Genomic DNA, 13,733 nt, shown 5'->3' on the forward strand with positions numbered 1-13,733 from the left:
ACAATGTATCATGATCAGTTGCTACATTCACATTGCTAAAACAAATCAATCTAATTCTAAAATGAACAAATAAAGTGAGATGCAATTAAAACTCATTAAACAATAGGATGTGTTTCCTTTTCTAAATTCAAATGATTATTTATATTGGTTTTGATCATGAATCAAGATTTTTTTCATAATATATAACAATTTGACTTTCAAAGTGTCTTCAACAAGAGGTTGTCCAGTGCTTCTAGCAATGGTTTTTTGCAAGTCAACATTCATCTTCTTATGCCAATATTGAAGAATATCACCCATTTGGAGCAAAGTTGTGCCATTGACTTTTAAGCATATTCCTCTACCTTATAATGACTTAGGCCCAAAGAGAGTACATTGGGAGGAAAGTTTGATGTGAAGACTTTTGAGTAGGATAAGTGTAAGTCAACTTAGGGAAAGAACTAGGCATGCACTAAATAAAAAAATGAGATTAATAATTTGATTCATCAAGAGGTTTCAGCAAGAACTCATCAAGCACAATAGTACAATTGAGATCAAGCCTCTAATGGGCGAAGGATAGGTGAATATAACCAATCTTGCTTTCTCTCTTTTCAATAAATGATACGTAAGGACTCTAAAACAACCATGAAAACATACACTATTGTAACTTACGATGATCTTCTTTGACATATATGACCATTTAATCTTCTAGCTTTGTTTTAACACCACTAAGGAAATATACTGTTTCCGTCATTAGTAGTTCAATATGCACATGCATTATACATCGTTTTTTAATGAAAAACTTGCATTCTGAATTAGGACACCAAACACATGCATATGCTCATGATTCCATGATACATGCTGAAGGATTTACCGAAACATAATTTGATGAATTCTATCTTTCTATTGTGTGAACAAATTTCCAATGTTATTTGGATGCATGCTCATACTACCACACCTACATGCACATACAGCTTGTGGGTGCACTTGCTTAGAAAAAACTGCTAGGAAAAGGAATGAAAGCAGTTTTACAAACTATACATCGATAACCCAATTACAAATTACACTAGACAACACCTCATAAACATCCAAGGAAATCAACATTCACACAACTTACCCAATCCAAACATGTCAAGTGAGGCAACAAAAAATAAACATCCTATTACTATTATCTCATTGTTTCATCTTTAATTATCTCACTACTCTCTCTCTCTCTCTCTCTCTCTCTCTCTCTCTCTCTCTCTCTCTCTCTTCCTATCTCATTGTTTCATCTTTAGAACAAGCTTTATTGCAAAACCTACTTATTTCCAAAAGTACAAGCCTTTATATTAGTTTAATATCACAAATGATAGAGCGCCTTTTTTAAAAGACTTCCATTGGGAGTATCAATATACAAATTTACAATCAATGTATGGAATATTTTTGTTCACAATTGCAAACTTGATTATCTAGTAAGTAATGAATGACACATTTGAGATTTGCAATGGAAGAAAACTAGTATACAAACATGCGATGAACTATTTAAGTAAAATGTACCTAAGGAAAGAGGGGGTCTAATTTTTTCGTGATAGATGTTGTTGCTGGACCATCTATTGCCATTAGAATTCATACTACGTTGTTTATCAGCCAATTCAGTTTATGGTTTCCATAATCGTTTTTGGGGGACACAACAAACCCAATCTTGTCCCTTTGGACAATGTCATCATTTCACAGTTGAATTTTATAAGTGCCACACCCTTGTTGGCTATTCAGGCCCCTTTGGTTCACTTGACCCTACTCTCTCTTTGAGTTTTCACATGCAATCTCGCCTCGAATTCACATCTAGGGCATGGAGGGTCATGTGTGTGCACAAGAGCCGTGGCATGTTCAAGACATTCGGCATGGAAAATGTGACCACATTCAAGGACACTAACCACTGGTAATTCTTTGCTTCTCGAGATCCTCGGAAAGTCTGAAGGTGACTTCCAAGATGTCACTTTCAAGCATAGACTACACTTATGAGGTTCCCTATGAGAGATAGGGTAATGGTACTCTTGGCGCATCGCCTCCATACAAAGCTTGAAGGAAAAATCTTCATTCTTGTGACTTATACGATCCACAAAAGCATCCGTCTTTGAAGATATGTCCATATTGGACCATCTCGAGCTTCTTGGAAGTGACATCTCCAAGAGGTCAGCAAAAGAATGCATGTTATAGGAGTGTTCTGTCGAAGTGCTATCGCTAACACCACTACTTGCCAAACCAAGCGGGGGCTCGATAAGCCTGCCTTCCTTCGACTTGAAGCGACCCATTGTGGACCTCTTAGAGATTGATCCAATCGACCCAAATGAAATTGATCGTTCTGACTCCTGTTGTTGACATGAAAAGAGATTGTTCTTGTCATATCCTGAGTCAACACATGTGGCATAGCTAAAGAAAGTTGAATCAATGTTATATAGTAGGGGAAAATAAAAAAATTGCCCCTAAGTTGTTACATATTTACCATTACACCCATAAGCTTTCAAACTTTTACTAGAATACACTTGTAGCACTAGACAGTGTACTCATGAGGGGTATTCTCGCAGGTTTGAAATCTTACGGGGATTCTAGTAAAGATCCACCAAGTTAAGGAATATTTTGATACTTTTCCCTGTATAAAGTATTATAGGACATGAAAAGCATAGACCAAAGAAAATTAAATCACCATCCTAACAAACCTGACGTGAAAATGTTCCAAACTTTTGTAAGCTTTGGTCTGTTTAAAAACCAATCACAACCAGATAATATAGATCAGTCAAAAGTGAAATGGTTAAATTGATTATCTTAAAACACACATCCCAGGTTCTTGAAACTACTTTGTTGTTCTTTACATAAGTGAGTGCATAGCCTTCTTAATGTAAAAACCCTAAATCATCATATGCCTGACCAATACAAAAAAAAACTTGTAGAAAGCTGGATTGTGAAGTTCACCATTTTTTTGATAAATTATCCATATACAATAATAGTAAAGGGTATGCAGCCATAGCAGAGAGTAAAGCACTAGTGGACAACCCTGGCATACCGAGTTATCTAGGGACTAAGCATGTATGAATTTTCTGTTAGACATATATGAGGACTCATTGTTTTGATAGAGGAAATAAACAACTTTTAAAACTTCTTTTACTCCAAGTTCAGTCGTGTATTTTTTGCATATTCTATACCAATCTATGCATTTTCAGTGTTGTCTGTTATGTGTGTGTGTGGGATAATGCCGTACTGCTGTAAATGAATTGTATATAAGCCATCTGTCATTGAGTGCACAACTAGTTTAACGAATAGTAAGTGAACTACTGCATATACGTAATCAGAAGTCAATCCCCTACATATTCACACATGGTCCTTTTGAGGACGAGTTTCAATTGTCCTTTCCATGAACTTCGTTATGTTCCCGAATATCGAGTGCCACTTATGAGGTAAAGAATGGCAGATTTTTAAATCTTCCCAAATTTGGAGATGAAATTCAGCAGCTATAGACCATCCAGCCAAGTGCCTTCCATTTACCTAATTCATGTATGGTGGCTTGCAATTCATTTTTAAGAAAAATCAGCTTCCAGCCCATGTGTTCATTGTGGACTAAGAATAGGTGATATATATGTGAGAAATTCTTATCTAGCTACTTTAGATTGTGAATTGATCGAAGGAGAGGAAGCAGGGTTCATGAAGAAATGCTTGACACATTCTTGTTCCAACTCTGCTTTGGTGGATGTCCGCCAAGTATTCATCATTTTTAATTTTTTATGATAAAAGAGATTTGAAAAGAACTGCGTGGAAAAGCAAACTTTGTCAAGACTTGATACATCTCTAGCAGATATATAGATCATGTTGATCGATTTTGACTTTGGAGACACCGAAAAGTCCTTCATTAGCACATGTCAAGTGACATTCATCTTACAGTTATTGTAGTCTATACAGTTAGCTTTGGCAAGATGTATTGTATTCCTATGCTCGTGAGTATACCACATACCGTGATCATCTATGACAACTTGCATCCACATTTTAAACCTGTGCCAGGAAATATTTGGATTGTGATCAATTTTGCAGGTGTATAGAGGCAATTAGTGTGCAAACCATTTGTTGGAAGTGATCATGTGACAGGTAACTTTTAGTAACTTTGGGTTTTCGTCCACAAAGGTTGATTGCCAACATGCAAGCCATATAAATACAGATAGAAATATGTAGAGGTACATCCATTTCCACATCTACCTACAGAGATATACATCCACATATTATAGATACACATAGACATTCACATATACATAAGCATATGATTAGACCATGATTATCAACCATTTGAGTTAAAAAATTTATAAAGTACTAGAGATAAAGAAAAGCAAGACATACCTGAATGCATAATCTCGCGATCCGAGACCTCATTTGATGTCAAGGAAGGGCAGTAGTGTGAAAAATGGAAGCTATCTGACATGGTAGGACAATTGTCCACTCCCTCATATTGAAATTCATGATGTTTATTATCATTTTGTTGAGAAGAAACAATCAATCCAACAAAGTCATTACCACTACTACTGTTGCTTCTGTAGCGTCTGTTGCTAGAGGAGCGAGAAGACCTATTCTGTTGAAGAGGATGAGGTATGACGGAGGTCTCATGATTATCTTCATCACCATCCATGGAAGCTCCACATTCATATGGTTTTCGTCTTCGCCGTCGTCTTCTTCTTCTTCCCCAATCTTGTTGAAATGACAGAGATTTTGATGGGTCCCGAGACCCTTTCATCACACCACACACGGAACCCATATAAATCCCCTGTTTTGACGTATATATTTGTTAAAAAACACTAAATTTTGCCCTGTATGGACAGATATATACAGGTAGGAACCTTAAGTTTTTCCTTCCTCTGACACATACATATAAGTAGAAACCCTAATTGTTGCCTTGTCTTGCAACATAAATAGGTCGAAACCCTGAATTTTGCTCTGTTTTGGCATATTCCTATATAGGGGCCCTAAATTGGGCCCTATTTTGACATATATGTATATACAGGTAGAAACCCTAATGCTCGTACAGCGTCGATCAATGTTTGCGTATAAACCTCCTAACTATCTATCTACACACACATATATATATAATTACTGGATTCTCTGATCGTTCTTTGATTTCTAGCTCTGCATCAGAGCCAGGGGAAAATTTGAGCTTTGAACAGATGGCAGGATTTAGGGTTATTTTCACTGTCAGATTTGGAGGCTAATGAAAATGGAACCCTAATCTTCTTCTTCTTCTTCTTCTTCTTCTTCTTCTTCTTAAGAGCTTTGCATTATTGTTGAAGAAGCTTAAATGTTTGTATGAACAATAAAATTGGTGCAGGCTCCATGTTGACTTCTTGTTATCTTTATAACTGATACGTGTCGTGGTGATGCCACGTGTATGCTGATGTGGCATGTCCCGTGCATCGGGATGTGACATGTGTCATTGCTGATGTGGCATGTGCCATGAATCGTGATGTGACACGTGTCATTGCTGATGTGGCGTATATGTGTCGTGATGTGCCGTGTCACTCCATGTTGACTTCTAGTTATCTTTAACCAGTGGGCATGTGTCGTGATCTGACATGTGACATGTGTCTGTGAACGCTGATGCGGCATGTGACATGTGTGGTGCAAAGTTCAAACGTTGATGTGGCATGTGTCGTGATGTGACATGCGTCCTGCGTCGTGTGCCCGTAACATTGTGTGTTGTTCATCGGAAGAGAAAGGACAGAGAATAAAAGGTCGAGTTTATCACAATCCTTGGGATTCTGTTCTGGTCGAAGTGTTGATCCAAAGACAAATGATTTAGAGAAAGAAAAAGATTACAAGGGGGAAAAAAAAAGGAGTTTCGGTGTCGGTTCGGCTTTGTTTAACAGGCACGTATGTGTATCCGTAGAATTGAATGAACTATTCGTACTATAATAAAAGAAAATATGAACGTAAGATGGACTGTCAAATGCCATGTAGTTAGAACTTTTTGGACGTGAAGACATGAACAAGTGAAGGACCGAAAATGGGTAGGAGAGCATGGCTCAAAACGGTAAGAGCTAGCCTCTAGTAACTGAAAATGATCAAAGGCTTGAAACTCCTCAAAGGTGATTGAATGAAAAAGGTAGACCCGCCCGCCTTATATGTAGGTGACACGGCAAGAATGGAATATGTATATTAAATATTAATGGTTGGCATAAATCTTCTTGAAGTTAGGCACCTATGAAAGGATAAGGACAAGTGCATGCACTTATGTTAAATCTCAATGGTTGACGTACATATTGCTGAAGCCAGGTCGATGCAATGATAAGGACAAGTGCATGCTCAAAAGAAAACACAATGGTGCATATTAAGAAGATAGGATTTTATTTTTATTTGAGAAGAAATCTTTTGAAATCTATAATATGAGCAAGAGAGCTCATTGTTGGGGATCAGAAGCTTTTTTATCCCCTCGACTCTTTTTTACTTTAAATTCTTCTTGCAAGTCCGATAACATATCAAGTTGAAGAGACTAGCATTCTTTGCCCTATAAGGATTAGATCGTGTTGGGAATAGAATACAATTATGATCCTTAACTACTAAACAATATTTATGGTTATACTTAATGATAGGTTAATCAATTATAGGAAAGATTAACCCCTGTTTATGATTAATCAACAAGATATAGATACAATATTCTTAGCATATATATATATATATATATATATATATATATATATATATATAGAGAGAGAGAGAGAGAGAGAGAGAGAGAGAGAGAGAGAGAGAGAGAATAAAAGGTTTACTCTTAACAATGTGAACGCTAGACTCATTAATGGCAAATTGCTAACAAAGATAACACAAACAACAATGGTAACAATAAAATTTGAAGGTGGTTATTTCTCACTTGCGTAGACTCTACATAGTTTGGGGAATTTACAAGGTGCTCATGACTAGCTTCTAGCAATAATTATAATATTGACAGTGATGCCAAAGATGTAACATCTTTTAGCATCCTTCTTGAATTCACTTCTCACTCGGGTATTCTTTTGAGAACCATGACCTCGAGATCCATGTGTAGGGATGTAACACCATCTACCTTATTGTTGGCAAGATTGACTACAACGAGTGTCAAGTCACTCTCAAGCTACTTATACCTAGATAGTAGACTAACTACTACAACACACTTTAATCCTAATATATGACATAATCATTTTCATGAGGTTAATTAAACACTTAAATTCATGTGAGACTTCACCATGACTCAAGCACTCGAATGAAGAGCGATAAAGGGAGAAATCAACAATTAGACTCTAGTTCCAATCCATGTTAATATAATTAGAAGTTATGAAGATACAAAGCTTAGGCTTATAACATATAATTAGGTAGATGTGTGAGAGAGAGAGAGGCTTGGGCCTTAACCCCCGATGAAAGGTTTATAATTTCACCTTTATAATTATTCCTTAATTAATAACAACTATGTCCTTTCACACTTGGGAGGGTATAAAGGACGTTTATAAATGTTACCTCTACAGCCCATTACAATGTTAGGCTCTTTCTCTAGTACTTCTATAAAGAGTGTTTAGTGTGTCCTTAGATCATAGCATCGGATGTGACATGCTTAGAGGATATTTAACAACTATGAACAATTGGTTGATTACACTAGTGATGTTTTTTTTGTTTGGAACATCAACCGTCAATGGTTTTCAAATTTTGTTCCATGTCTTTGACTCCAAGTTTGTGTGGTTACGTTCTTAATATTTGGTGAATTAGGAAATTTATTCTCCTTGTTATCATACTATGGAAACTATAGAGAACATTATCAACACTCCTAATAAAACCATGGACTCCCATCGCCACTACCTAGAAAAGTCTACCTTTAGTACTCTAGCTAGCTCCTAGCTTAACATCACATCGTCGTCATCCAAGAGGAATGCGTGACAACCATCGATTACAATGTAATGCTCAAATCCTAATCCATCTAGAGAAAAGTTTTATTTTTCTCAATTGAGTTTTCCCACTATGAAATACATCATCATCATGACAATATTTCCTTGTGTTCTAATTGATTAATGACATAGAAAAGAATAACTAATAAAAGAGTATGAATGCATATGGTATTGCCGAAAAGCGATCAAGTAAATGATTGTTGATTTTTATTGCCACCCATTTTGATGTACAAAGATGATTTCCCATTTCACATACAAGTGATTATTATAGAATAGTGGAACACATGTTTCAATAGAACACATTCTTGGCATTTATCTAGAAAGGTAGAGTATGCATTATCCAAGTGCAAAATCTTGTTTGTTGGAAGTACTATAATTAGAAGCTCCTTTGTGCAACTTGTTTTTCAATGGCCATGAATTGTGTGGCATTCTATGTCATTGGAAAGAAGTCATAATTGAGCTTCAATGCCTCATACACATAGAACTCATATACACCACCAACTAGTTTCGCGGGTGCCATGCAACACATGTTTTCGAAGAATGATCGGGTGCACTCTCGATTGTGATCAAGCCATAAGTCTTACGTGAACCTGGTTCTCTATCTTTATCAGTCATGATCAGGCCATAAGCCTTACGTGAACTCGATTCTCTACCTATATCGGTTGTGATCAAGCCATAAGCCTTACGTGAACCTGATTCTCTACCTTTATCGGTCGTGATGAAGCCTTTAGCCTTACAGAAATGATCAAGCCATTAGCCTTACATGAATGCGGTCCTAAATTTATTGGTCGGAATGGCCACACGCCACACACACACACACACATATGTACATATATGTTTCGAAAGAGACGTGTCTACGACTTGGTTCGAATGAGGCCAACAATATCAACTATTTACAAATGTAGGCTCTTTCCCCACACATGGCCTAAACATAACACAGTGTAGGCTCTTTTTCGTAAACGGTTTGGTTTAAATGGCTTCATAAATTTTAAACGGTTTGGTTTCAAGGCCAAGAAACCGAACCGAGCCGAGCCGAAACCGAAACCGGGCCCATTTCTATGTACACCACCACACTTAGTTAAAGGCCAGGTCTAAGAGGAGGAAGACCACCTAAAAACAGAGTAACTTTTGAAGCTCTTGGCAATAGCTATGGCTATGGCTATGGCTCAGCTTGTTGCTGTAATGGGGTTTGAGCTAAAAGCTCAGCATCTGCAGCAGCCATGGTGGAGAAGGAGGAGGTCTCATTCTACAACCGACAAGAGATATAATGTCTTCATCCAATGCTCTTCCAGTGAGTACATACATTATCTATCTCTATCTCTCTCTATCTATATATGTGATATTTAGCCAGAGAGAGAAATAGAGGGGTCTTTTTTCTGTGCAGAAGATGTTCTATTCATTCTTGTTTCTGATGTTTATAAACACATGATCCTGAGCACCCCCGAAAGTTCTTGGATTTTGTTTATAAGAATAGCCTTCCTTTACCTTTGATCTCAGATAGATATGGAGGTAGTAGTGGTAGCCCTAAGACAGGATCTGTGGGCTCCCAAAGGCTCAAAGAAGGAGCTCTTCCTGGCACCTATTGGAATAGCAAGTAAGCCTGTGTTTATTTTCTATGTTTTTATAAACACACACACACACACACACACACACACACACTTCTATATCCCTCTGTATTTGTGAATTTTTTCAGATGGAAATTTGTTTTTTTTTTTATGTATTTCGATGAGATATACATATGATAAGAGACAAAATTTTCTGTTGTATCGTGTTTCTAGTGTAGAAAATTTGTATAGTATAGTGAGAGTGGCATTCTCTTTAGATCATTATGTGGCACATATTCATTGGCTCCAGACGAAAACTGAATCAGCAGTGTTGACACAAGTGGTATTTGCTCATTGGCTCATCCAGAGGAAGAATTGAAAGGCAGTAGTGGCGCATATTCATTGGCTCCAGAAAAGAAAATTGGTTGTCTTTAGCATATTGAAGGACAGATTTGTTGGTTCGAGAAATTGGAATAATGGGGTATGTACACAGATTCATATAATATACATATCGATACACATGAATCAACAGAAATGGGCTGGTTTCCATTGACGCCCATTCCTTTAAACATTAGCAATCTAAATAGAAAAGGGTACCGTTTGAAAGGGTTACAGAAAAAGTGCGTTTTGTTCATGAGAAAATCTGCAAGATAAGGGTAATTATTCCATATACCAATGGCACATGATATTTATTCTAGGGCACTTGAGATTTTCCTATTGATTTTTGTCATATCTTTTACTAGAGAATCATGGTTGCTCCATTTTTGGATGTAGTGCAGAGCTTGGAGGTGATGTCAGAGTAGCGTTCAACAAAGGAACTGAAACGGTAACAAAATTTCAGTCACATTTTTAAGCTCAAAACAGATGGGAGATTAACTACACCAAAGTGCCTCATATGTTGTTATTCCTGAATCCTAACAAGAGTCTCCTTTAATCAGCTCTCTAATGATTCGATTGCATTCTGGCTTTGTGCAGGTGATTGAAGCCGCGAGAGTTGGGGAGAATCTGTTGCGTGTAGCGGAGCGATGTGGAGCTATGGTTCCAAATCCTGTAAGGATGCGTATATTTTCATATGGAAAAAAACTCCTAAATACTTCCTAAGCTTGTCATTATTCTCGCAAATGCTGGCGAGTTTCCGGTATTTCCCCAAAGGAGCTTCATGAAACCCTCTGAAAGAGAGGATGAATCAACCAAAATAAGCGTGTAACATGATTGCTCTTTCAGAGGGTTTGACCAAGCCGGCATTTTTGGGGGTGGGCGGAATGATTTGGATCCCGTATCTCTCTAATGATTTAAACCTTGGTCATGCTATTAGGACTTCTGCTTTGAAGGGTCTTGTTGTCATTGTGAGATGGAGGTTGTTGGAGGAGCATCTGAGGTTCTCTTTTTTTGCTTCATTTAAAAAAAAATTCTACCTGATAATTAGTTCTTTTCTTTAAAAAGTTCCAAGAAAACTATTTGTTTTTCCTTGGTGAATTTGTTTAGGTTAGCTCAGATGCAAGCAATAAGAAGATTGAGGAGCTTGTGAGAGGTTGTATTTGCCCTGTAAGTTCATATATACATGCATATATACATACATAGCTTGCATTCATGCATGCATATATACATACCCACCTTACAGACATACCTTGCATTCATGCATGCATACATACATATAAGATTTTATTGATTGATTTATTTCCACAATTCAAGTAGATTCCTTATTTGAGTTTTTATATTAAATTATACATAGATGTTTGTTTTTTTTTCCCATTATTCAATATTTTGAATAATACACACACATGCATATGCTCTACATTTTCAAGCTTTACACATTTTACTTAAGTTTTTGAGGATTTTGTTTTAACTATATGTTTAAAGTGATCTTCTTTCAAGTTTTGTTTACATTTTCTTTTTCATGAAGTCAATACGGCAAAGCCCTCCCAAGGATTGTTGATGTTGATGTTTTGTGTCTCTTGTTTGGCCTCCTTGGCTCTTTCTAGCCTCTGAAAAAACCTTAATATAACTTTTCTTTCCTTCCCTGTATATGTATTATTTATTAGGTTCCTATGAGGGAAGGATGTGTACAAGTTAATATGATCAATGAAGAGGATGTGTGGGGCGATCAAGTTCTCTAACTTCCATTTCCATGGTCAACTCAGAAATTTTCTCTAACTTCCATTTCCACGGTCTTCAACTCAGAAAATTCTTCCCCTTTTTCTTAACAAGAACAATCTGGATGTTAAAAAAATATATCAAGATGTCATCACTTCTATTGTATCAAATGCAATTTGGCCAAGGTGATCATTTGTAAGAGAAAGAGAGTGTATACTACAAACTCATATGCATATACATCGTGCATACATATTATACTTTGGGATGCATTGATTGATGCCTTGTGCTCAATTATAGGCTTTCTCTCTCTTTGGAGGGATTATGGTTTGGTAAAGAGTCATTACCTAACCCTTATGTTTATTTGTAATGAAAGCTAAAGCTGTTTATTGGCTTATTGTAGTATTAACAATAATAAAGATTAGTATCTGTTAATAACATCCAAAAGACCAATATTCTATAAATGATGCGGAGATATGCATGCTGAGGAGGAACCATTACGGTTCTAAACTAACAGAAATGCAAATACAGATTATTGTGAAGTTTAGACAGAACTTTGATAAGATGAAACTGATTACATTCAAGGACTAGGTGATTTTCATTTCCAACTCTATTGCGGTATAAATAATGTGTATAACATGCGTACTGAGGTTGAAGCAAGAAGTTTTGAATTAAGAGAGATACAGATTATTGTGGGATTTAGGTAGAAGTTACATGAACAAAGATCAAAATGCTTACATTCAAGAAGATTAAGTGATTTTTATTTACATCTATTTTGTAGAACACATCCTTGGTACTAGTAGGAGATTAGGCAATTATTGTCAACAAAAGATGATGACTTGAAGAATAGGAGCCTAGGTTGAAGAAGGTTTTCAAGAATATCAATCCTAGTCAAAGAAGATTACAAACCCATTTAGAATATTATGAAGATTAAGAGGTCATCCCCTTGTAGAAGATGATGATGAACGAGGAGAAATGAAGAAGATTTTTCGACTAGCTTTCCTCTAATGCCTATGCATGATAGATTCTTTTTCCTCTCGTTTAAGCTTAAATGTGCATATGGAACCTAAACATATGGGTAAAACAAGTAGACATTCCTCATATCCCAAACTTTGGGTAGGATTTTCCCTTGTTTGTATTTCAACAACCTACAAGCAAGTCACTTTAGGCGTGTTTGATTGATGGTATGTTATTAAGCAAGTATAGGAAAATGCAAGGGGCCGATTATAGGAGGGTTTGAGAGAGAGGTACAAGTCATAAACCTCTAATTGTTCCTAGAGAATATTAGATACAAAATTTATTGAATTTCTCCATTGTGTAAGGTTTCCCTTGAATGCAAGATATGCAAAATTTCCACTCTTTTTAAACGCTCCTACAAGACCAATATTATGAGTGTTGATGAAAGTACTAATGACGAGAATGATGTTAACATCAATTATTATTTCACTCACTTTAATTCCACAATTTTAAGTGGGTTGGACATCGTGGATATTCCACAATATCCAACCCACCAAAAATTGCGGAATTAAGACATCAACCAAAGTTGGTCTTTGCTCTTGCATGTCATCTAGATTAGATGTCTACTCAATTGTTTTTTGGAAGAATTTTTCAAAAGTCCTTGTATGGGGCCGTATTTCACTTGACAACTTGAAGTGTGCCTACGATAAACTCTTCATAGAAGTACTAACAATGGTGGCTTGGTGCGTAGAGCTTCAAACAACAATGTAGCCAAACACTGATGATTTATTAACTCTAGTAGCCATACAAGGCAAACCCTCGAAACTAATTGTGATTTTTGGGTGTTAGCCAAGTTTATGGTTATTTATGTGATCAACATCTCAAGCAATTTGAAAGGCTTGGTGGTAGTGCAAAAGCTTTGAGTCGAGAAACTATCACACTATAACCACAAACATTCATATGTGAAGTGTATGTCCATGTGCCAAAGTGGTGCCAGAAGTTGGATTCATAGTTGACAAAATTTGTTATTCTCGGATATGGGCTTGCTAGGTTTGGCTATTGGATGTTTAGGTGGTGTCATTGTCAGAAACTTCAAATACAAGTTAGAGCTCATTGAATGATAGACAAGAGTCAACCTACATTGAAAAGATCGACCACCTTGAGCCATTAAGCCAAGTGGATGAGATAATTTAAGCCTAGAGATCACCCAGGGATCAAATGAATTGGGGTGATCATATTTGATAGAAGA

The 13,733-nt window shown here is 36.6% G+C and overlaps 2 protein-coding genes across 4 annotated transcripts; one reads left to right on the plus strand and one right to left on the minus strand.

The window, feature by feature from the left end:
* Positions 1–1,277: 1,277 nt before the first annotated feature.
* On the minus strand, positions 1,278–5,001 carry LOC147857425 (uncharacterized). The gene is made up of 3 exons (XM_087328808.1): positions 4,336–5,001; positions 2,673–2,710; positions 1,278–2,324 (listed from the first exon to the last, which is right to left on the minus strand). The coding sequence occupies exons 1-3, from the start codon at positions 4,745–4,747 to the stop codon at positions 1,740–1,742; spliced, it is 1,035 nt and encodes a 344-aa protein (XP_087184934.1). The 5' UTR covers positions 4,748–5,001; the 3' UTR covers positions 1,278–1,739.
* Positions 5,002–9,010: 4,009 nt separating this feature from the next.
* On the plus strand, positions 9,011–11,919 carry LOC147857426 (uncharacterized). Of its 3 annotated transcripts, XM_087328082.1 has the most exons (8): positions 9,011–9,183; positions 9,390–9,486; positions 10,211–10,262; positions 10,412–10,486; positions 10,752–10,814; positions 10,922–10,981; positions 11,479–11,553; positions 11,592–11,919. In XM_087328082.1, exons 1-7 carry the CDS (start codon positions 9,042–9,044, stop codon positions 11,551–11,553), a joined length of 564 nt encoding a protein of 187 aa, XP_087184208.1. In that variant the 5' UTR covers positions 9,011–9,041; the 3' UTR covers positions 11,592–11,919. The 3 variants fall into 3 exon arrangements, with proteins under 3 accessions (XP_087184208.1, XP_087184211.1, XP_087184210.1); XM_087328085.1 differs by having other exon boundaries at positions 10,216–10,262; positions 11,479–11,919; XM_087328084.1 differs by lacking the exon at positions 10,752–10,814 and having other exon boundaries at positions 11,479–11,919.
* The last annotated feature ends 1,814 nt before the right edge of the window (positions 11,920–13,733 follow it).

This window comes from Azolla caroliniana, unplaced genomic scaffold (genome assembly GCF_043228905.1).
Source record: "Azolla caroliniana isolate FFs.n. ecotype wild unplaced genomic scaffold, voAzoCaro1.0.p SCAF_12, whole genome shotgun sequence".
NCBI lineage: Eukaryota > Viridiplantae > Streptophyta > Polypodiopsida > Salviniales > Salviniaceae > Azolla > Azolla caroliniana.